Source organism: Peromyscus maniculatus, chromosome 4 (genome assembly GCF_049852395.1).
Source record: "Peromyscus maniculatus bairdii isolate BWxNUB_F1_BW_parent chromosome 4, HU_Pman_BW_mat_3.1, whole genome shotgun sequence".
Classification (NCBI taxonomy): Eukaryota; Metazoa; Chordata; class Mammalia; order Rodentia; family Cricetidae; genus Peromyscus; species Peromyscus maniculatus.
In genome coordinates, this window is record NC_134855.1 from 38,148,140 (window position 1) to 38,173,407 (window position 25,268).

The window sequence follows — 25,268 nt, forward strand, 5'->3', positions numbered from 1 at the left end:
CCATGTACCAACTCACTGGTGAAAAACAAAAGAGTGTTTTTAATAGTCTGGAACTGTAGAGAGTGAGCTAAGGGGGAGTTCAGATGGGGCTCAGATTTAACAAGGGGATGCCTAAGGAGGACTCAGAATCGGCCCAGACTTCACAGAAACTCTAACCCAGCCTTAGACAAAATGAATGCACGCAGTCCAAAGGGTGTGAAACTGCACATCTTGCTTCTGCTCCTCAGATAGGCAGCAGATGGTCTAACTGGTCATAAGTGCCGCTCTACAGGAGCCCAGGAAAAGAGCTTCGCAAGCTCTGAGTTGCTCACTAAGCTCCGTCTCCAACACCCAGGGCCTTTAAAATATTCCCTGCTGTTAGCAGGCTTCATATAGAAACTTACTTAGAAGTGCAGTGAAATCCAGGAGGCCAAAATCTCTTGCATAATCCTGTTGTTGAAGCCCACACAAGTATTCACTCAGCTCTTGTTTATTTTGTTCTTTCCTTCTCGGAAATGGTCACTCGATAGTGTTTTTTTGGAAAGAAATCCCCCCCCCCCAAGTTTCCCCACTAACATATTTTCTACATGCCTCCACGGAAAGCTTGTTTAAAGAAAAACACATGCTTGGAATTGTCTGTCTTCCCCAGGAGTCCGTTTGCAAGTAGCTAATTATGTCTAATTTTTTCAGATGTCACTACACTTAGTACATCAGCTGACCAAACGTTTCTCTAAAGCAGTCTTTTTTTTTTTTTTTTTTACTGTGTTCCAAGTCTGACCTATTCTCTCTTGATGCGGAGGGGTTATTTGACTGAACTCTTTTTCCTGTTTTAACAACTTGACCACCAGCCAAGGGACAGGGCCTGTTTCCTCCCGCCCTCCACCCCCCAGGCCTCATCTCCTCCCTGCTGCCACCCATCTAAGGACTCAGTTCCTCTGCCCCTCCGTCTTGGGGGTCGGAACTGAGGATGCAGACACGGTGGAAGCGGGTGGAAGGTCCTCGGTCTTGGCCTTTGCCTCGGGTCTGGCTCTAGGAAGCCACCCAGCCAGAGAGATGGGCGTGGGATGATCTGGTGTGGGATGGTCTGAGCGCAGGACAAGAGGGGTGGGAGCGGGGAGCCTGCGCCCTGGGGGCGCGGCAGGGGCGGCTTACCCGCGACGGTGGCAGTGGCGAGGCTCAGCAGCAGGAGCGTGGACAGCGCTGCGTGGGGCATGACTGCGCTGCGCGGAGCCGAGAGCGGGCCGGGGGCGGCGCTTGTCGGGTGTGCGGAGCTCCGGGCTCCGCCGCGACGCCTCCCACTCGAGGCGGGGGAGTGCAAGCCAGGGTCGCACAGCTGGGACGCCCAGAGCTCCAAGCGGCTGGCTGGCTCACTGCTGGTTCCAACTTCTCTCTTTTAATGATAAACTTTTCATGTGAATTGAAATCATCTCGGACTTTCTAAAATGTTGCAAAATAGAATTCCTGCAACTCCTTTGGCCAGCTTCTCTAAATGTTAGCATCTTACATAACTTCGGGGCGATGATCAGAACCAGGAAACGAGCAGCGGCGGAGCACTGCTGACACTGTGGCACTGGACATTTATCTCTGTTCTAGGACCCAATCCAGGAACAAGCGTTACACTTATAGGTCATAGGTGACGTCTCTTCGGTGCCTTTTTGTCCAGGACTACCCTCCACTCTCTTATCTTTCCACACCAAAAGCCCCTGGAAGAGTTCTGGTCACTTGGAAGAATGTCCTTCAGTTTGGTTTTGTCTGATGTTTCTTCTCGGGAGAATTCAGTTTGTGCCATTTTGGCAAGAGTCCCACAGAAGGGACAAGGCGTGATGGACTTTGGTCATTTGGTGAAGGTGGTGTCGGCAGCCGGAATCTCCTTTTTCACAAGCTCCTCCTAGTGGACTATGTCTCTCAGAAAAACATCTCCATCATGAGTTGCACTATCAAGAGTATAGCAGAATAATGAAACAGGAACGGTTTAATTGGAATGCGAGATAGAAAGGCAAGTTGAAGAAAGAACTATGGGTAGTATAACTAACTACTAAAGGAGGAGGAGGGAGAGAGAGAGAGAGAGAGAGAGAGAGAGAGAGAGAGAGAGAGAGAGAGAGAGAGAGAGAGAGAGAGAGATTTTTTTGGAGCTGAGGATCGAACCCAGGGCCTTGAGCTTGCTAGGCAAGCGCTCTACCACTGAGCTAAATGCCCAACCCGAGAGAAAGATATTTTAATGGAGTTACCTCACAAGAGAGAAAGAGGACAGACACCTCAACCTAACAAATAAAAACCACATACCAGGAATGGGCTACTTCTTGAATTGTTGCCAATGGGGTCCGATAGAGCCTCAAGAATTACAGGTTATTGCCAATAGTCTTGGCTATATTCAGAACTTGTCGGTAAGCCCCTGTTGCTGAAGACACCACGTACCAGAGTCACATAATTTGGAGAAATCAAGGTGGTACTTACCTGGAAGCTTCATCTCTACCAGCTAGCTTTCACAGTTCTGGGAGGTGCTGGTATACACACTACTGGAGAAGTATTGTATTCCTGTAGGCTCCTCCAGTAGTGCGGACAACCAGCACCTCTGTCTCATCCAGATGTGAACCCTGCAAGCTACAACAATGACGCACCTAACAAAATATGCCTACTGCTGCAATAGTGGTATGAATGTTACGAAAGTAACTAACCACTTAACAATTAGACATCAGGCTCACTCCATGAGATGGAACCCATTCCTGGCACTGTGCCAAGAACCTGTGGCTAAATAAGTCATAGTCCCTAGGGGAGAACACAGTACTATTATTCTGCTAAATGAGCATAGTATTAAAGTAACTCCTAGTGACTTATTGCTTTGCCCACAGATGAGAGTATCCCTCAACCCTCATCAGAGAAGCTTCTCCTTACAGTAGATGGCAATTAACAGAGACTCTCCTCTGATCAATGTGCAGAAAATAACAACTGTGGAGTCCTTAGCCTTAAGTGGGTCTTACATATTACACCCCTTCCTTCCCCCACTGCTCAGGGATCTTTGAGGAAGAAAGGCCAGAAAGATTGTAAGAGCCAGAGTTTGTGGATAGCATCAAGGAAACCGTGTTCTCCAGACACACCAGGGTAGATGCCCACATGAGCTCACAGAGACTGTGACAGCATGTAGGAGAGATGTGGAAGCTCAAGCTACGTAAAATTCCAGTGTAGAGGAGCCAGTTGGGCACAAAATCCTACCACTAGGTGAGGAGCTATTGGAATTTGATAGTATTGAGAAAGGGAGAGTCAGTTTTCTTTAACAATGTGACCCCCTAGTTGGTCAACCACAGTTTGGGGCAGACCTCTCTCCCAAGAGTAGTAGGGCAACACCAATTGGACTCAATGGTTGGGGTGTGTGTGTGTGTGTGTGTGTGTGTGTGATAAGGGAAATTACAAATTGGGTGGAGAGGGAGGGGAGAGCAGAGGGGGTGGGTATGAAAGGAATTGGGAGAGGGGAATGAATATAATTGAACACATTGTATGAAATTCTCAAAGAATTAATCAAATGTTTTCTGAGGCACATTTGTTTGTCTGTGACACGGACTTGCTATGTATCCCATTCTGGGCTTGAACTCACAATCCTTGCCTCTACTTCCTCAGTGCTGGGATTACAAGCAGGTCCTTTAAACTATGCTTTTATAAATGATGCAACTATAACTTAACCCAGGGGGTTTCTGGAACCAGAAACAGGAACTCGAACCAAGCAAGGCCCCTTGGGTAAGCCTCATGTCATTCGTGTATAAAATCAAGTCAAACTCAATACAAAGAAAACAAGCAACTCGACTGAAGAATAAACACTCAAGGAGATAAGCAGATAGAAAACAAGCTTATGAAAAGATGTCATTAGAACATCTTTAATGCAAAAACTAAGTACTACCACATACCTATAGAATGACTCAAATCCCAAGGATGACACACGCTTGGGAAGATGCGGAGCAACAACCCATTGCTGTGGGAATGCATACAGAATGCATTTCACCGAAGGAACCTATAGGGGCATCATGAAGTGCTAGAGACAGTGTGGGCCGTCTTCATTCACAGCACTCCAGGCTCTGCCTTTGTCCAAGAGTCAAGACTTTGCCGTTACCTATTTCCAGTCTTTGTAAGTAGTCAATAATGGGTTCATGCACTAAACTCAAACTGAAAGCAAATCCTTCCCAAACTGCTCTATGTTTAAATATGGACATATCTTGATCTGGGGCTCGTTTACCCACTACCTATCCACCAGTTCTATGGAATCCTGCAACTGACAAAGTTCCCTTCACTGTCACTTCGGGCTTCAAAGCGTTGTTATGAATGTGGATTAGTTTATGTTCAACTAATTGTCAAAGATATCTTAGATATAGGATAGAACTGACAATCTAATGAATTGGTTTAATTTAAGCTGTGACCTACTTCAGCAGGGGTTTTTGTTTTATCATTTGAACATTGAAAGGCGTGTTCTTCCCTTAGGCAACTCTGGTACACACTACCTTTATTTTATTTTCCTGCTAAGACATAAAACTGATTACTTATTGCCTCTTTGTGGGAGAACGTGGCATCCACCGAAATCCATCACTCCCCATCTTCCTCTCTAATCATACCTCCCACCTTATTTTTTTCTCTCCAATTTATCTCTTCTCTGGTCTCATTCTATTTATTTTCCGAAGCCTTCCATTTCTCCCTTTTATTCCGGTCAGCCTCCACCCCGGGTACTGCATCACCCAGCCAGCTCTGAGCCCAGGGTCTCCTTTGTCTTCCGTCTCCACCCCCACCCGGTATATTGTAATAACTAAGGACTGCAAGAGGAAGTCCATTCTTCCAACAGTTGCCATTTCCAGAGCATCTGGGTCCTACGTGCCTCTTTGGCAATCCTTTTCTTTTTACCTTGGTTATTGTCTTCTCCCATCCCTCCCATTGTAAATGCCAATTTTTTTTTTATTGCTATTTTCAAGTTAAGGCTTCGTCTGCTTTCTCATAAGACCATCTTGCGTTCTGCTGAACAAGAAAATGGAGGCCGTCAACTGTCAGTTAGAGATAAACATCTTCAAATACTTATCTGGAGCACTTCCCTTGTAGCCTCAGAGAGGAAGACATGCTTCCTCATCCCGGGCAAGCCCAGTTCCCCTTTCTGTAAGTTGAGAACCACCCCTCTTGCCTCTTCTCCAAAATCGTCTCCCATTGATGACTCCCCCTGTCTCCTCTGCATCATCAACTGTTCCATGAAACTATTTTTCCCCTTCCTCCTGTCTTCTAGACCCGTGGTTCTGCCATGATAATGCACATTTGTAATTTGAGCACTCAGGAAACAGGAGGACAAGGAGTTTGAGACCAGCCTTGGCCACATAGTGATATCCTGCCAAATAAACCAAGGGCTGGGGGTTGTAGATCAGTGACACCACATCTGTGCAGCATGCAGAAATAAGTCCCTGGGTTCTGTCCTCTGTCCTCATTACCACAGAAACAAATCTTTATTTTCCATCTCTTTTGGAAGGAAGGGAGGGAGGGAGGGAAAAGGGAGGGAGGAACGGAGGGAGGGAGGAAGGAAACCTTCAAACCTGCCATGGACCATCCTCCTCCTTCTATGGCCTATCTCCATCAGATTTCTTAACTTCCTCAGAATATACCCTCTCAGAATACTCCCACACTTCCACTGTATTTCTCACATTCTCCTATTTCCCAATTCTTTCTTTTCTGCTCACTCCCTCTGGACTCTGGCTCCTCTGCTGCTGGAGTTCCATTGGCTGGGATCACCAATGGTTTCCCAATGGCTACACTCTCCTATGGCTAACAGTTCTCTCTGTTGTTTCCGTAAACACCAACTTGACGCTACATTCTATTAAAAGGCTCCTTGGCCAGGGCATCAAGCTGACCCAGGACTGATTATCAATCTACATTAGGTCCAGGGGGGAGATAACAAAGAAATGTGACAGTTGGTGCCTGGCAATCTCCCTCTTTGTGAGAAGTCCAGGGAAAACTGAGAAAAATCCTTGGACTGGGAAGATAAGAAAGGATTTGTAGGTGACTTCTGGGCTTCTAGCTTGGAGACAAAATTATGCCTTCTCCATATTAACTAATATAAATATAACAACTGCTTGGGGAAGTGGGATAGTTTCTCAAGTCTTGTTTGTGATTAGCTTAGTTCAGGGGAAAGAAATAAATGTCTGAACATTACTCAGTTTGTGGAGGTGTAGATATATCGAGACCATTTTCATTGAATACTCAGGGACTTAGAGTCGAGTGTACCGACCATCAGTTTTGTGTTGATATCAGGTTGTTCCCTTCTAAGTCACTCTACATTGTGTAAAGCAGTGCTTTCTCAGATGCGTACTGCCCTCAAAGGCTTTATTTTACAAGCAGATGCTGACCCCATTTTGAGGATGGAGGAAGACTGGGCTGGTGGGCACGTGACCAGCACCATCTGTCTGGATTCACCTTCTTAGGCCTTTTTGAAACATCTTGCCTCTTGAATCCTTTGTAGTCATTCTGCAACATACATACATACATACACACACACACACACACACACACACACACACGAGAGAGAGAGAGAGAGAGAGAGAGAGAGAGAGAGAGAGAGAGAGAGGTAGATACACTGTGTGAGGAGTGATAGTGATCTAAAAGTTAGTGTTAAAAAACAGAGCTCAGAGGCTGGAGAGACTGCTCAGAGGTTATGTGCTACTCTTCCAGAGGACCTGAGGTTGGTTTCCAGGACCTGTTAGGAAGCTCACAGTGCCTGTAGAGCCCAAACCAGGGAATCTAAGACCCCATCCTCGCCTCAGCAGCCACCTGCCTTCATGTGCACATACCAACACACATACACATACTAAAAATAAAATAAATCTTAAAACAACTGAGATTTCACTAGATGAATGCATGTTTGCCTCAGCCAGAATTACAAAGGAGCAGACATATTACCACTGAAACTGTGAGGCCTTGTGATCTGATCGTCCATGAAGTCTGACACTGTGCATTGCCACAAACATGTTTGTCTATGTTTCTGACACAGTGCTTTCATGAAGGCCTAGTTTAGAAAGTCTTTCTTTTGGGAACTAATTCAAAATTCTCTTCCTAAGCAATACACAGCTACTGCATTAACTTGTAGTAATGAGGTCTCTGCTTCGGCAAGAGGGGTTTAGCATTAGAAAAAGCCTAAGATAAAAAGAAATAGGGATCGACAACATTCTCCACAAGAATCAGCAAAGGGTCAGGCATGGAGCTTAGGAAGAACACAGCCAAAAAAATTTTTTTTTCTTTAGCTGGGTGTGGTGGCACATGTCTTTAATCCCAGCCCTTGGGAGGCAGAGGCAGGCAGATCTGAGTTAGAGGCCAGCTTGGTCTACAAACAGTTCCAGGACAGCTAGGGTGCCACAGAAAAACCCTGTCTCAAAAACAAAACAAAACAAATTCTCCTTTGCTAGGGAGAATTTGCAGATGTCTGAGGAAGGGGAGGGAGGAAGGGGGCGGATGTTGGTGTCGCTTCTGTACTTGTTCCCTGTGCTTATTTATTGCATCCACTGACTTGCCCTTTTAGGTGTCTGTCTTGAAGAGACAAATTTGACCAGACCTTATGCAGTAACTGGGTTAGCCAGGAAAGGCTGGGTTGTCTTAAGTTTTTCAGACACCTGGGACTGAGAAATGGGGAAAGGGACCACTAGGGGGCAGTTCTGGACTTGTTGAGAAGAGCGTTCAAGTAGATCATCTAATGGATCATTGGAACTATGCATTTGAACCCGGAGGGAACAAATATGAAGGATCCTTTAAGAGGAGCACAAAGAATGAGAAATCAGTATAACACAGATGGGATCCCTACTGAGAGATGCTAACAGACACATTAAGGGCTTGAGAGAAGGCTTTGTAAGAGAGGCTTAGTGTGCAAGCCGCAGGACCAGAGTTTGAATCCCCAGAAGAGATGTACATGGCTTTGCATGTCTCAGACTCCAACAAATTCGGGCAGAGACCAGTGGATCATTGGAGCTTTGTGGCTAAGTTGCCTAGACAAAATGGCAAAATTCCAATTTACAAGAAGACAGACAGCAATAGAGGAAAACCCTTGATGTCCTTTGGTACAAGTGCACATGGAAACATGCACCCATACACTCATGTGCCACACACACACACACACACACACACACACACACACACACACACATCACATACATCACACACAAAAGAGAAACACTGAGCCAAGGAGACTAAAATCATTTTGAGATATATATATAGAGAGAGATTTATTCTTTAAATAGACCTTGCAAAATCTTTAATACCTCAATTTGCAATAGCTGGACACTTTCTCATCATACTAGACATGGTATACAGTCAAATCCAGTTCAGAGATGCTTTTGCATGCACGGATCAGCTCCAACATTTTTAAAAGGCAAGACAACTTTACCATGGCATCAGCCTTATACACAGCTGTAGTCACATTGTATTGGTTTAGTTCTCTAAAGACACTCTTAATGACTATTTAAAAGATGCCTCAATAAAAATATTTAGGACATTTGTAGACCATATTAAAACAGTCTTAGAAAATTATTTACAACTTTATGATAGTATAAACACCTCAAACAAAATAAATCTGGATCTTGTACAAAAATATTCTAAAGTATAAATATGAGTTAAACACTGTATAAAACAGTCACCCTATTTAGTGGACACGGCTTGTAGAATATATTCCGGGTCTTAAAATGGAAATTACACCCACAAAATAATGTTTTCCTAGTCATTTAGGTTTTAAATATTTCCACATTAATCACAAAGTTTCAAGTTTCATGGTCTTAGAAGCTGTCATTTTTTACAAATACAGAGTTAGCAAATACCATTCAAAGACCGCTTTTATGTTTTGCTGGGGTAAAAAGGCAACAAAATAACACATTCATCAAAAGCTGATGTGCTGTGTGAAATAGATAAACTGTAAAGTTCAAGTTTCATCTGAAGTTGGGTCCTTGTAAAAAAGAAAATCATCAAACACAAGTCATGCTGATACAGCATGCCTAGTCAATTCAACAGTAACATCCCACACTTGAGGAAACATTAAACTGTTTTCACAAAACAAAGCAAAACCCCCCACTGAGTATGAGTAATTATAAACAGAAAACATAACAATTAATTAATATTGGTATAAATATCTTCAAAATAATATAAGAAACATCTTCCAAGAGGCTCCATTTTCTGAGTATAAAGTATGCCTTATTAAGCATTTTTTTCCCCAGTGCCATAAAAGGCTATTTTTGAAACATCATTGATCTTATTTTGTAGTTGAGTTTTTGCCTGAGGTACTAACTTTGCCTTTGGCCAGATGCTCAAGTAAATTAAAAGGTAGATGTGGAGCCTAGTAGTATTGACACCTTTAATTTTCTAGGAAGCAGTTAAAGCACTATTAAGATATGCACATATCTACTTAGCAACCGCATTTTTTTTTTTTTTAACCCGAGACAGGGTTTCTCTGTGTAGCTTTGGAGCCTGTCCTGGATCTTGCTCTGTAGACCAGGCTGGCCTCGAACTCACAGAGATCCGCCTGGCTCTGCCTCCCAAGCGCTGGGATTAAAGGCATGCGCCACCACTGCCCAGCTTGCAACTGCACTCTAACAGACACAATTCACATTGGTTGAGTTTATCCCCCTGGAAACAATTTGAACCTCCATTTTGGCTTTAAGACCTGTCTGCTCTGGTAACTGGAGTCATTAGCGTGGCGGTTAGCGGGTTAAGGAATTATGCGCCTCAGCTGAGCAACTCACCAACTAAAAGCATCCCTAAGGCTTCTGTTTTGAAACAGAGTAAACACTGATTGTGGGGCAATGTTCAGCGGCTCATCTTTCTTCTGGAACTTTGGTGCCAATGAACAAACTCTTAGGAGAAGTTAGTCGTGGAAAGGAGGTAGCATCACCTCGTCTTCATTGGCTCCATGTTCATACCGAACCGAGGACAAGCCAGTCCAGCGGAAATGGTTTTTTTGCACGAGGAACCAAATCAGTCCGCTGATGAGCGCTAAGACACAGAGCACAGCGAACAGGATGGCTATGCCTCTGTAATCCGAACCTGGAATCCAGACGGTACATTGTAAGACAAAGGCAACGGTTACCATTGTTTCTGATTTCATTCAGCAAACTGTAAGAGATTAAGCCCTGTACAGATTCAAGATTGTTTCATAGCCATGACAGATTCCAAATCCACCATTAAACACCAAACTTCTTTTTTTTTTTTTTAATATAAGTGGTTTTCTTTACATCAAAATGCTTTTCGTTTTTCTCCCAAAGAAATTAAAGGATTGCCATTACTTCCTTCTACTCACTGCCTTCCTTAGGAGAACAGCTTAACATGTATTATTGGACTTTGCGTCCCCCTCCCACTAATGGTTTTGGACCTCGGGGCTTTGCACATGCTAAGGCAAGCACCCCACCGAGCTACATCCTTATTGCTCGTTCACGAATTCAAATGTCACCCCTATGCTGCCCACCCACTTCTCTTACGTATTCAGCTGCAGACTGGACATCCCCGTATCGACTTCCATGTCCCAAACTCATGGCCATGACCAGAACTGTAATTTTTTTTTTTTTAAACCACACCGTTGCTGTCCCCTCTTTGCCCGAAAGCCCTGGCTGCTGCCGACTCCGCTCAGAAAAGAGCCAGGGCTCCCTGCCTGTCGTTTGCAGCCTCGCTAAGGGTCTCTGTCCGCTTAGCATGCTGCTCTTCCTTGAGCATCGGCGTTCTTTCTGCCATTGGAGTCTCTCCAGCTGGGTCCTCTCGGCTGTACCGGTCTCCAGAGCTTGCTGGGCTGACCTTTCTGAGCTCAGCCTCAGCACCTCCACTAGAGACACCTTCCTAGAGCTATGTAATAACCACCACCCTGGTTGTCAGCACATGGAGTAGCTAACTATTTGTTACTTCCCTCTCTTAAAAACAAAACAAAACAAAACAAAACAAACAAAAAAAAAACCAAACCAAACCAAACAAACAAACAAACTTGACCCGTTTGTCCCTAATCTATCTTCCTCACAGAATTGGACAGTCTGTGATAACATGCAAGCTGACCCGCCTTGTTCAGGTGCATTTCAGCATGCAAAACAGGGTGGCGCACAGCAACGCATGTACAAACGTGTACCGCAATGGCATTTTATCATTAATATTTAGAATACCAAAATGGAAAGCCTATGCTAGTTGTTTTTAAATGTTAATGTAAAAGGTTTAGCGCCTTTCCCCCACAAATGAAGCCCAATGATATTTTTATGGTTGTTTTATATATCAATTCAGGACAAGACTAAAGTTCAAATCGCAGTTTCATACAGCTACCGTGAGCACTTTAAGTAGTTAGATCTAGTTTTAGATGGTCTTAAAATTTTTTATGGCTAGGTGTACTGGCACACACCTTAAATCCCAGCTTTTGGGAGGCAGAGGCAGGTGGATATCTGTGAGTTTGAGGGCAGCCTGGTCTACATAGTGAGGTTCCAGGGCAGACAGGGCTACATAGTGAGACTCTATCTTAAAGAAAAAAAAAAAAAGGAAAAAACAAAATATGAAATAAAATAAAATTCATTATGAAAGTTTCATGGGACCAAAGAAAAAGGACGCAAGCTAGCTGTGGTGGTTTGAATGAGAAATATCCCCCAAAGGCTCATGAATTTAGACTCTTGGTCCCAGGTTTCGCCCTTGTTTGGGGAATTTACATAACCTTCAGTAGGCGGTGCCTTGCTGGAGGAAGTAGGCCACAGGGGTAAGGCTTGGAGGGTTTGTAGCCTTATCCCATTTGCTGCTTGCTCTCTTTGCTTCCTGCGTGTGGATGGCAATGGGATCATTCCATCACCTTCTACCATGCCTGCCTGTTGCCATATGTCCCCCAACGTCTGGGGCTATATCCTTCTGCTCAAGCCAAAAGAAGCCTTTCTCCCATAAGCAGCAACAGGAAACCAGCTACACTACACTAGCCACAAAAGCAGACCTTTAAGCTTTTATACAGGGAAAATACAGAATAAAATACATTGTAAGGACATTCTCAAAGAAATTTCCTCCTCGATTCTACAGCAGTTTCCATTTTTAGTTAGGAGAGACTTATATAGAATGTGGGCTGTTTAATAGCTTTATTTTGGAATTCTAGATGTATTATATATTTATATACCATATACAATCTCTGTGATTTAATGAGGATTTGAGATATGCTTTATAAATGCTTAAAATTACATGGAAAAACAAAAGTACATAGATGTGCTGTTTATTTATTTATTGGCATTAATGAGTGAACTTAGGGCTCCATGCTCACCAAGTAAGGGTTCTCCCACTGAGCTACAAGAACATCCCTGTATTTATTTCTTAATCTATTCTGCTCAAGACTCTCTTAAGGACAGGTTGCATACTTACTCAGAGGAACTTTGCAGACAACTCTCGCATAACCACGGGAACATTCAACTTTTTTCCAGGTTTCATTTGAAGCGATTAAAATGCTACATTTTCCATCACTATTCTTACTTTTATTTTCCCATTTGACAAATGTCACATCTAATCCATCTAACCAACTCCAAGACTGATCTAAAGAAAGATAATAAATGTAATTATATTTCTTGCTACTAATTACAAAGCTTTAAAAAAGCACAAGATTCAAATAACTCATTTTCTTAGCATGGTGTTGTTTAATTTTTTAAAAAATATTTATTTATTTATTATCTATACAGTGTTCTGCCTGCATTTATGCCTGCAGGCCAGAAGAGGGCACCAGATCTCATTACACATGGTTGTGAGACACCATGTGGTTTGCTGGGGATTGAACTCAGGACCTCTGGAAGAGCAGCCAGTGCTCTTAAACTGCTGAGCCATCTCTCCAGCCCCAAGGTGTTGTTTTATATGATGCTATTATTTAAAAATAAAACTGACAGGCTGAAGAGACGGCTCATTCAGTGATGTGCTCCCCATGTAAGCACAACGACAGGAGTCTGATCCCTTAGGACCCATGTGAGGAAACAGGACAGCATGGCACATGCCAATAAACCCAGCACTGGTAAGGTACAGACTGGATTCCTGGGCTCTGTTCACCAGCCACTCTGGATTTTTCACTGAGCCTAGAGCTCAGTGAAAAATCCAATCTCAAATAATCAGGTGGGGAGCAGCAGAGAAAGAGACCTGATGTTGACCTCTGACCTATGTACACGTGCATACACATGTGCATGCACACATGAACATGAGCACACATAAATACGGTGGAGAGAAATTCAGGAAATGAAAGAAATTCACCCTGCAGTGACCTCTAGCCTTCACACACATGTGCACACATACATGTGCACAAATGAACATGGACACACACAATGAAATTCATTAAAAATAAGCAAAGGCCTGTAACCGCTGTCTTGGACAAGGAGAAACAGAATGTTTTTATTTTTAAAGCCATGTATTTTTGTTGTTTTAAGTTATGTGTAGGTGTGTGTTTTTGTACATGTGAGTGCAAGTGTCTATGGATGCAGATCCCCAGGAGCTGGAGTTCCACACAGTTGTGAGCCAATGGATGTGGGTACTGGAAAACTAACTTGGGTCCTCTGGAAGGGCAGCAAGTGCTCTTTGCCACTCAGTCATTTCTCTAGCCCCCATTTTCATCTTTATAGACACCGACACATGTGTTTTGATAAAGGTACAGAATGCTGGCTTGCAATAAACACATTTGCAGGGATATTTAATCTCCATTCTTTAAGAAAACGTGTCATTAAAACTATGCTGCTGAGGGAAGGGACTACAAGGGCTTGGGATCACCTCTCACCCCATTTTTGTTTTTCAGCAGTATAAATGTGTAAACACCATTTATAATTCATTTAGACGGCTAATATTGAATCCATTCATTTTTGAAAATGACTTGATATTTTAGAGTTGACATTTATTTTAATTATTTAATATTCAACTTTACATAAAGTATGAAACAGATTACCAAATTTATATACTTAATTCTTTTTTTTAATCAATTTCAGCCTCATCTTTCAAACCCTGTATCTATTTTTTACTGAAAAAATTCTTCCACAAATTCTCTTTAGATTTAACTGAACTTATTGGAAAAATACAGCATTGATAAGGCTTAATTTTGAACTATAGTAAAACCATTCAGTGTTAGAAAACAGGTGTGGGCCACTGTGTCCAACTTTAGAACTCTGCACGTGCGCACATGCACACACACAAATGTGTCACTTACCCAGTGGATGTTGAGATAATCCAAGCCAAACTCTCATAGTTATATTATAATTCTCCCTCATCAACCTGCTCACAAATTTATTCTCATTTTCATCTGCTATGGTGACAACGTTCGCAGATTGATCTGTGGAAAGCAAACAAATTGTACTTAATTAACTCCATGTTAAACATGTAAAGCAAGTGCTTTATTCTGAACGAGCCCATTTGGAGGAAAAAACAACCTCCATTGTGAAGAAGACCATTGAGAAATTCAAGCTTCACCCAGAGGCTCTCTTTCAACCACTGGTATTTATGTAAAAAATGAAAAGTACTCCCACAAATAACAGGTCCAAAGAAATTAGAAATGTTTTTAAATAAAAAATTTGCATAAAGAAATTTCCTAATTTAAAAAACATGTATCTGGCCGGGCAGTGGTGGCACACGCCTTTAATCCCAGCACTTGGGAGGCAGAGGCAGGCGAATCTCTGTGAGTTTGAGGCCAGCCTGGTCTACAGAGTAAGATCCAGGAAAGGCACAAAGCTACACAGAGAAACCCTGTCTCTAAAAAAACCAAAACCAAAACCAAAAACCAAACAAACAAACAAACAAAAACAAAACAACAACAACAAAACCATGTATCTGGCAGTATTTTTTGGTTCTGGAAGTGCCAAACTAGTGAGACCTTTGTGTCTGAGCAGCTGGCTGCAATCACTGGGGCTTGTGACTGTACAAGTATACGCCACCTACATATTTCTAGGTCTCGCCTCAAAAAAGCATTTTTGTGTAACTTAGATTTAAACTTCCTTCTGCTCAAAATAGAATTCAAAGAAGCCTGGTCTGTGATCTGAGGGAGTACGCACTCTCCTTCAATGGTATTGCACACAGAAATGTGATTGGTCATAACCATCAGAAGTTCCTAAAAGTGATAGGGGATTGAGTGAGTGAAAATTCTTTAAGCTTAGCATGTTTCCTAAACACCTACAGGAAACAGTGTTACATCAGATAGAATAGAAATTAGTAATAAGTAGGCTAGGAAATCCATCTTAAAAGGAGAGAAAGCCTTTGGCCTGCACTGAATGTGTTTAACATTATGTGGCCTGGGAGATAATACCAAAGGTATTATCACCTTTTACAGAGAAGGAAACTGAGTCACGAAGATGAAGCCAGCCAGCTAGAGAACTTAAAAAGGTGATCAAAACCTGTGAAAGAAGAATGGTTCTGAGTTCACCACCTTCAAGGCACTGTGCTCCATGTGCAACACTTAATGCCATTCCTACGATGCCCCCAAATGTCCCAGACTCCCAAGTTTCCATTCTCATCGGCTAGATGAGAAGAGAAACAGGTCTGCAACTTCTCAGTGTCTGTTAGCGACTCATCTGAGAGCTGGGAAATGAACCCAGCCTGTCTGCCTCAAAGGCTTAAATACCTTACCTGCCCTCATGCTACATGCACAGTAAATGTTCTTATTTCCTCCCTTAGGAGGAAGAGGCATCCACTCATGTAAATGCATAGATATGTCTTATAATGCTTCTCATCATATAAACATGTACAGCACACCAAGGTTCCCACACAAAAGCTCCTGTTATGTAGTTAAGCAGTAACTAAAATGCTTTCTAACCAGCCAGCTGCCTCCACAATATTGAGCAAAAGGAACGAGCTAAATGCCATCTGCCTGGATACATAGCTACCCAACGATGAAGTGAAATGGCTTTGATTTTTGAAATACCATAGGTGACTTTCCTAGAAGTCATTTTACATTTTGATTGAAGGCAATGACCAGGTCCCTCATGGGAGGTAGTCAGTCACTGATGCTTTTTTCCTGATATGGCTAAATCTGAAGACTAAAGTCCTGCCCCTTTTTGGGGTTCTTAGGATGTGGGGCAATCCTATTCAGAATGGATGGACAACTCATGCTCAGTTGATTTTATACCCTCTTCAGTATCAGCTTAATATTAAAAACTCAGTAATAGACTACAGAGTCAATTATATTTTGCCTCTTAACCCCCCTTTCCTAGCGTCTTGAAGTATATTTAAAACTGTTTCATTTGTTATCACTGCTACTTGATATGAATAAATAGATCACTTGGCATTTTTACTTCTTTCCATTTTTACTTTCAATATATTCACTCTCATTTTGATATTTATTTGTTTTTGAGACAGGATTTCCCTGTTTAGCCCTGGCTATCCTAGAACTTGTTCTATAGACCAGGTTGGCCTCGAACTCACAGAGACCCGCCTGCCTCTGCCTCTTGAGTGCTAGGATCAAAGGTGTGCACCACTGCCATCAGGCTTTTTCTTTATTTTTGACATTAAAATCCTAGAATGTTTATTAAAAAGGTAAACCCTGATCCTTGAGATGGGCTTATTAGTAGGCCCGTCAGTTACAAGCAGGGTCCAATCATACTGAATGAAGATATTTTTGCTCTCCTTCCTGGAGGCCCCATCCACATACTTCTGGTAATAAGCCACCAGGGCTTTGGAGACAGACTGTCGGATAGCATAGATTTGGGCCACATGACTACCACCCTTCAGACGGTTATCCACACCAGCAAGTCGCTCCTTGCCCAGAAACAGAATGGGCTCCGGTAACTTGTACTGCTGTGTGTGTGAGGCTCGATCCTCTCCAGGGGACGTCCATTCACCTAGATGAACCCGTTTTCCTGTTTGCAGTGTGCCGCAGCTGTCTGCTTGTGTCTGAAGATCTGCATGGACTGCAGCTGACCCTTGGATGAGGGGTGAGCATGGACTCGAGCTCCTCAATGCGCGTCGTCGCCGCCGCCGCCGCCGCCACCACCACCACCGGGAGAGGAAAGTCCGTCAAGCATAGCTCTACCAATTGAGCCGTATTTTCAGTCTACATCAGTCATTTTTAATGACCACTGCAATATTCCATTGAGCTATTATGCATAAAATACTTATTTCCCTACTATTAGACAATAAAGTGATAATGCTACTATAAAATAAAAATGCCTTTAAAACACTGTCCAAGATATGGTCATTTCCCCCCATTATTTCCTTGAGAAAAAATTATGAAGAGTTAAATCAGTAAAAGAAAACAAGTGAATTTTAACTTACCAAGTTCCTGACACAACTGTTCGGCCTCCGAGAAGCTGTGCAATGCTTGGTCCGTCGAGTAACAGTGATCCCCATACTGGACCCACTGGGAACCATTCCTTTTCGGCGTTGGACACCTTGATGAGTGTACACGAGGGGACAGCTCTTTAGCTGTGAAAAGATGTTAGAGACAGCTGTAGTAATGCACAGAGGAAAGTCAGTACTTCCCTCAAATCTCATTCAGTGTTCCCATATGAAACCTGTGCTTGTGGATAAGCAGCCTGCTTCCTCTCGAGGATGGAGTTCAACCAACTTAGATCAAGCAGACACACAGACTGGGGAAGGAAGAAAACACAGACTTTGGTAGGCCTGTCAGTACTCTGAGCCAATAACTAAATTTTGTTCCCTTGGCTTCCTTTTATTGTGAAAATGTAAACCAACGTTTATGTAGATAGATAAGATTGACTTTAAAAGTTGCACCCACAAGTAAAAAAACTGGCAATTTGTCAATCTCTTTCAAACCAAAAGATGTTATCTTTTGAAACTCTTAAAAGTTCTTCTGGTTTCTACCTAACCTGTTTTGTGTGTGTTTTAGCTGTGCTGAGTAATGCTAGCAGCCTCTGAAGGAAGGCTGGGTCCCTTAGGGCCTGAGATTAATTCCTTTTCAAGAGCACAAAACTGGAAAGAGGCTAAGTACGGCTCATCTGAGTCAAATTTCTCATCTCTCAAATTTCTGGCCTTGTCCCAGGCGGTGATCTCAGCCCAGACTTCAGCTCAGTTGTGCTTCCTACACTACCTTAACCCTCTCCCTGTGGGCTCTGCAGGTCACAGGTGGGTGGGATTTGTCTTATTTGTGGCTTCTGTGACTCCAGAGAAAATGGCGTCTAACATTTTCTTCATCAAGAACCTGGGGTTGACTAGTTCCTTCTGCTTCTGTCTTCTGTTAGAAGGCAGGATCAATCCTTTCAAATTTCAGCCGTTGGCTTAGCCTTCCTAATGTTCCCCATTTGGGCACCCCTGCCCCTCCCCCTCCGCTCCCCCCGCTCCCCCAGTCAGTTCAACTGCTGGAGTAGCGGGGTGACCATTCAGTTCCTCACTGGCGCCAGTGGTGGAAGGAGCTGCTACCAGCAATTCTTGCCTTTACCACTTCGTGAAAGTAGCCGACGAGCTGCAGGGATATTGCCCTGTGATTCTGGGAGTAGCTGTGTGTGTGGGCTTCAGTAGATGTGAAAGTGAGTTCACCCACCAGTTGCCACAGCGCCACAGGGCATATGGCCTCTTAACATCTCACACCGCCAACCTTGATGGTTTCTAGAACTGTCTGTAGCTGGGCTGCCTTGTGTTGCAGACATTCCTTTTCTTTCTCATCTTTATGAAGTTGTGTTTCCAACTCCTAAACTTTTATTTAAGCGCTTGCATTGTGGTAAGTTTGTTATAGTCTTTTTGTTGTTTGGCACTTAGAATCCAATGTAGGGTCTCTCAAGTGTTAGGCAAGCACTTTAACACTGATCTATATTCCAGCCCTGTTGAATTTCTGCTTAGGGAAAAAATATTTTGAAACTTTATCTCATGTAGCTCAGGTTGGTTCAAGATGACCTTGAACTTCTCATCCTATCAAGTCCAACACGCCATGTGCTTGAATTATAGGCATGTATCACCAGATCGGTTTCTGAGGTGCTAAGATAGGAGCTAGGCTTTCTGTATGCTAGGTAAATAATCTACAAAGTTAGCTACGGGGTACAGCCTGACCCCATTTTTCATCCTACCAGAAAAATACACATAACATATCTTTTATCACCTCCACTTTGTTTGTTTTCTGTTTTATTCTGAAACAGGGTTTTGTTTCTGTAGCTTAAGGCCACCCTAGAGCACACTATGTGGCCCTGACTGGCTCTGAGTTCCCTTTTTTCCTCCTGAGTGCTAGGATTACACATGTGCACCAGCACACACACCATCATCTTGATCATGTTTTAGTGCGTCCCTCAGTGGCAATAAGCACAGTCACACTACAGTAATCACTACTACCCAACTACAGAACTTTTTCATCTTGCAAAACTGAAACTCTGTATGCAGTCACTGTCTAAACCTCACCCTCTCTAGACCCTGACCTCCTATTACCGTGAACTTGAAAATTCTAGGTACCTCATAATACGGAGAATCCTACAGAAGTTTCCCTTTTATCACCAGCTTATTTTGCTTAGCGTGTTGTCTTCAAGATTTAGCCACACTGTGGCATGTGTTAGCATTTCCTTCCTCTTTAAGAGGTACTCCAAGCCGGGCGTTGGTGGCGCACGCCTTTAATCCCAGCACTCGGGAGGCAGAGCCAGGCAGATCTCTGTGAGTTCGAGGCCAGCCTGGGCTACCAAGTGAGCTCCAGGAAAGGCGCAAAGCTACACAGAGAAACCCTGTCTCGAAAAACCAAAAAAAAAAAAAAAGAGGTACTCCAGTGTGTGTTTTACATAGACATATTTATACACATCTTGACATACTGTACTAACTTCTATTTATCCACTCAGTTGTTGGAGGATGCCTGGGTCCTCTGCCTTTGTCTATTATGAATTATACTTCTATGAACGTGGCTGTACAAATATCGGTTTGAGTGTCTGTTTTTAGTCCTTTTTAGTCTAACCCTGGACATGGACTTGCCAGGCCATATGGTAATATGATGCTTGTTATTTTGAATGATCATTCTCCACTCTGAAACGTCTGTTTTCTCAGATTTTTTTTTTTTTTAATTACTGTGTGCTTTATCGTATGTCATGGATTCCAACAGGTTTTTTTTTTTTTTTTTTTTTTTTTGTTTTTTGTTTTTTTGAGACAGGGTTTCCCTGTGCAGCTTTGTGCCTTTCCTGGAACTCACTTGGTAGCCCAGGCTGGCCTCGAACTCACAGAGATCTGCCTGGCTCTGCCTCCTGAGTGCTGGGATTAAAGGCATGCGCCACCACCGCCTGGCTCCAACAGTTTTTCTTTGCATTTCCTTCCCCCTTGTACTTGCGAAGCTGGTTTTTGGTGATGCCATTAAGGGAACACCAAAGCCTTTGAGAACCATTTCTGCATGAAGCAAGAATCTTCAGATTCTAAAGTAAAATGTAACTGGTGCTAGAACGATGAATCTCCTTGGGAACAAATTCCCTGACAGATACATCAATTCTACATCCGTTCACAAAATATCAGAAAGCGTGTTCTATAGAATTTGTGGGCAAGCCTTATTTAAAATCTACAAAAATGGATATTAAACAATGATGTGCATACATTTATATCAAATTATAGTAAATACACAGTTATTCGAAATCAAGTCTTACATTTTGTAGGCTTGTAACAAATAGCACCATCCTTAACAGACAGGCATTTTTCATGTTTCCAAATTCCTTTTGGATCTAAAACGACACAGTTTCCAGGAGATCCTTGGCTTTTCCATGGGGTGTAGTCAAATGCACTGCCATCGGCCCACTCGAAGCTCGATTCACTCCCCTGTTTAGAAACAGTTTGGATAGCCTGAGCTCAGCTGCGTGAATGTAAGAATGCAAGAATGCATACACTGTGCAAAGTGAGTTCTGATTATCTGCTTATAAATATTGTAAGTTTGGGCCTGTGTATAATGCCAGAGATTTGCTTTTGATACAGTCATTTGGAGCATTTGCTCTGACAGAATTGAAGCCGGACTTTAAATTCAGAAACAGAGTCACTACATTCTATCCCTGGATTGTCCTTAAAGACTGGGTTTATGAAACACATGCCAATGGCTTCCGTTTACCTCTGTACCATAATTCAAGGCTTAGGCTCTGACCATCATGTTGTTCTGAAATTGTTTCATGTTGTTCTTTTCCTTATTTGTGGTGCTGGGAATTGAACCCAGGGCTCACACAGATTGGGCAAGTACTCTACCCTTGAGCTGTATCCTGCTCTGGAAAGCTGTTTTCTGAGCTTCATGGTTTCGCAGTTTGTGTCTGGCAACATGACAGAGGCCATCGCACAGCAGGGGCTAGAAAAGGCAGCCTCTCCCCAAGGAGCGAGGCATGAGGAGACCACTTTCAGCTTGTGCTTGAACCCACAATCTTAATGCATCTTCTTTCTCTCTCTCCCTCCCTTCCTCCCTCCCTCCTTTCTTTCTTCCTTCTATTTTTCTCCATTCTTTTCTAAAGATTATTTAAAGAGGCCCAAAACTCTCAATGGATGGCTATTTTTGTATGTCAGACATTATTAAATGTACATAATAATATAAGAGATAGGACTCAAATGATGGCACCAAAGATGTGTTATCAATATATTAATCTTTTAAAATACAAAAGAAAATGTTATTAGCTGATTTTACTGATGAAGAAATAAGATTGATAAGGTTAAATAATTCATTAACTATCAGCTACCACAGAAATGACAGATGTGCCATTAATACTGAAAGGCTTTTCTATTCCATGCTATGTACTTCATAGGAGCTTTCGAACTGGTCCTTCTCAAACAAGCTCCAGGGACCAAGGATGGAGCTGAGAGGTGGAACACGGGATGTTGACCACTCCACCCACAACAAAAATAACTCCAAATCAAAAGATTACAAGAGTCTGTTGAGTTATTAACCCACTGAACCCTTGGGATGGCCTGACATTTACACTCTATAATTTTATTCATTCCATGCTGTAAAAGGTAAGAAACAACCAGGAACTAACCAATTTCAAAGTCATCGCTTTTAAAAATTTCTGGAAACAAAGTGAGACTTACATCATGACTCGAGAGCCCAACCCAGAGAGGGAATCCATCACGGCTCACAATGTCTTCCAGAAAGGACTTCCCATGTGTGTTGTGAACACTTGCTAAATGTCCTCCACTTTGAGAGCACATGCTCAATGCTTGGTACCACGTCACCTTCTTCTGAATAACATTATAGATGCCATCCTCATACGGAATGAACTCCGGCAGTGTGCTATTGTGTTCTTCCTTGTAGTCAACTATAACATTGAAAATAAAAGGGCTGGTAAGTTTAAATAGTTTCAAATACATATTTTGAACAAAATAACTTATTATAGTTGTTGTGACATGATGGAAAAATGATTCAGCACTTGGACATGTGAGACTGTCTGTAAAGGAGAATTATCTGCACTGGGGGAGTCAGCAAGGTTGCTTGACAAAGAAATCAGGTCTGCAGTGCAGGGGAAATTAAGGCTAAAGAGAAAGAAGAGATCCAGAAAGTAAGGAAGATAAGCAAATCGACATGAAAACAGTGATGCTGGAATTCCTGCAGGGACACTGGAGTCCAAGGATCCAGCTCCTTGTGGTCAGGCTGCAATGAGCTAGTCTGAGCAGGTCAGTGATTAGTGTGATATGTTGAACAGAAATCCAAAATACCAGGTTTTTTGTTGTTTTGTTTTGTTTTCAAGAAAGGTTCTCAGATACCTCAGGCTGGCCACAAAATCACTATGTAGCTGAGGCTAGCCTTGAACTCTTGATCCTCCTGCCTCTCTCTAAGTGCTGGGATTAACACACAAACTATAGTCCCTGGCTGCCAAGTATAAATTAATAACTAAGAATAGAGGGTTAAACGAAGGATAAAAAGAAAGAATCGGGTTGGCAAGATGGTTCAATACCTAAAAGCATTTGCTCTGGCAGCCTGATAACCTGAGTTCAATCCCTGGAGCCCACAGAAAGGAGGAAGGAAGAATGAACTCCACAAAGTTGTCCTCTCCTAGCCACATGTACGAATACACACACACACACACACACACACACACACACACACACACACACACACAAATTTCTAAAACTAAAAACAGTAATTGAACAAGCAACAAAACTACAGTGATGAGGGTATAAATGACTGAATAAATTTTAAAATGCAAACAAACAAATGTCTTGTACAGAATTCCAGATAATCACATAGATACCCTGTCTCACATCCCAAAGATGGAGGATAGCCCTCTCCTCCTGTGAGTGTGGACTGAGTGCAGTAACTTTATACTCTCTTTAGAGAGTACAGCATGGAGAGGGGACAAAGGGTAAGTTTACAACTGAGAAATCAACAACACAATCTTGACCAGAGAGATCAATGCTAAATCAGCAGTGATGTCGACAGTATTCGTTGTTCACAGGCTGTCCTAAAAATGATACCTTCTCCCACACTCAAATCACAGCCTAACCCAAAACTGATAATCAAGACAATATATGACCAGATAACCTCAAAACTGTCAAGAGACATGCTCATAGCTAAGAGGAGCCACGGCTGAGTCTAATGCAAGATCCTGGATGGATGTCTGAACAGAAAAAGTACACTTAGTAAGAACTAGGGGATATGAATAACGCACAGGCTTTGGTTAATTCTTACGCACCCAATCACGTTGGCTTATTAGTTGTGACAGATACTCATGAAGGATGTTAACAACAGGGAGATCGGCTGTGGGGTAGTGAGGACTCTCAGTTCTAACTGTTCAAGTTCTCCGCAAATCTAAAGCGAGCCCAACATGAACATCTATTAAAATGTATATGAAAGAATGGAAAGCAAACAAAGCCGACACCGTGTGGTGGGACACTCAGAGAACAAGGAAGTCACTGGCTGACAGAATGATGCCCGAGGAGAACAGAGAGAGAAGAGGTGAGGGCTGGGGGAGGCCTGGACAGCAGGAAGAGAGGCTGGTGTCTAACATCTTAACCGTTTACAAGGACCCAGAGTGACTGTCAGAAGAAGAACACTGACGTGACAGGTCTCCAGCACACTACTGGGCAGCACCCGGAACAAAGAGGGTCCACGAGGCTGTCGCTGCCATGGGCCGCACATCAGCAGAGGGCTTAGCAGAGCGGGCTGCTGTACTCGAGTTCTAAAGCTGACTGGTAACTTATACATAATTTACATTTCAAAATAGGCTTGTTTAAGGATTAGACAAGATTGTAGGACACACATTTTGCCTGGAATGTCAAAATTCTATTCAACCCCCCCCCCCTTTTTTTTTAAATAAATAAATAAAAGTTCTGTCCCTCTTTCAAGACTCAAATCAACCACCACCTCCTCATTCTCACCGAGCTCTTTGTTCACCAAATAATCTAAGACTTGCCTGCAAAGGATAGAAAAGCCAATGCTGTCTCACCAGCAATGCTTCCCTTCTGGAGTTTGAGTCCAGGACTCCAAGGACTCTGTTCTCTTTGGTAACCTTCTGCGGTTCCACATGTGGATTAAATATGAACGGAGCTCTCCAGACACGCGTGGTCTGAGTCTCTGTAGTGGAGCTAATGGTCTTACACTTATTTCCCTGGAGTGAGACCACACCTTTTCATGCGTACTGTTGTGGCTTGACTATCAAATGTCCCCCGCTGATGACACTGTTTGGGGACGTTGTGGAGCCTTCAGGAGGCAGAGAGAGCCTCATTGGAAGAGGTAGGTCACTGGGGTGGACTTTGAGGCTTTACAGCCCTGCCCTACTTCCTGTTAACTCTCAGTTTCATGAGTGTGTGGCAGTGTGACCAGCCAGCCTCCTGCTCCTGCATCATGCCCTGCTGCATGTCTTCCCCACCACGATGGACCGTAGCCCCTTGAACCATGAGCCCAAACAAATCCTTTTCCCCTTAAGTTGCCTTTGTCAGGCTATTTTACCACAGAAACAGAGACGTGACCAAGACTCTTACCCATTTCGATTTTACAAGCTAAAATGCTGTGCTGGTAAAAACGAATTGTTTCTTTGATACTGTTGAAGGGCTGAATATCCCAGAAGCCATCAGTACTTAGACCAGCCAGAAATTGGTGGTTTTTCACGGCTGGTCTTCCCGCTCTCCAGTGTGTGTACGACAATGCAGTCCTATCAGACCACATCAAAGAGTTGTCTAGGAAAGAAACACATGCTTCTATATTAGAGATTAAGTCAAAATTTCAATTTCAGTGTTAGTATTTCAAACCACTGCTTTATGGTCTCCTTTCCTTACCTTCTAAAAGGTTGTCAGATTAACTAGACCTTTAAAAAAAATCTTCTAATTGTAACACTAAATCATGCTTGTTTTTAACTTGAAAATATGAATTATGAATATAAAAAATTAATTAGAATTCCACTCTTTGGTGGCTTATTTGTTGCTCATCAACTATCCATTCTCCTTATATATACTCTCAACTGTAACATAAATGATTATAACTATTTTAT

General features: G+C 42.8%; 1 protein-coding gene and 1 pseudogene across 3 annotated transcripts in view; both read right to left on the bottom strand.

Annotated features, from left to right (window-relative positions):
* Positions 1-25,268, bottom strand: part of Ly75 (lymphocyte antigen 75) — a 129,814-nt gene that overhangs the window by 36,002 nt on the left and 68,544 nt on the right. The window contains exons 29-35 of one of the 3 annotated variants that reach the window (XM_076568560.1): positions 24,763-24,957; positions 21,874-22,100; positions 20,463-20,631; positions 17,182-17,331; positions 14,129-14,251; positions 12,322-12,489; positions 8,175-10,008 (exon numbers count right to left, since the gene is read on the bottom strand). In XM_076568560.1, coding sequence (XP_076424675.1) covers positions 9,830-10,008; positions 12,322-12,489; positions 14,129-14,251; positions 17,182-17,331; positions 20,463-20,631; positions 21,874-22,100; positions 24,763-24,957 — 1,211 coding nt within the window. In that variant the 3' untranslated portion in view covers positions 8,175-9,829. Of the gene's footprint in view, positions 1-1,131; positions 1,381-8,174; positions 10,009-12,321; positions 12,490-14,128; positions 14,252-17,181; positions 17,332-20,462; positions 20,632-21,873; positions 22,101-24,762; positions 24,958-25,268 lie in introns of those variants that run through there. The other 2 variants (XM_076568561.1, XM_006984635.4) reach the window with 2 other exon arrangements.
* LOC121829182 (small ribosomal subunit protein uS9 pseudogene) lies at positions 16,488-16,931 on the bottom strand (annotated as a pseudogene).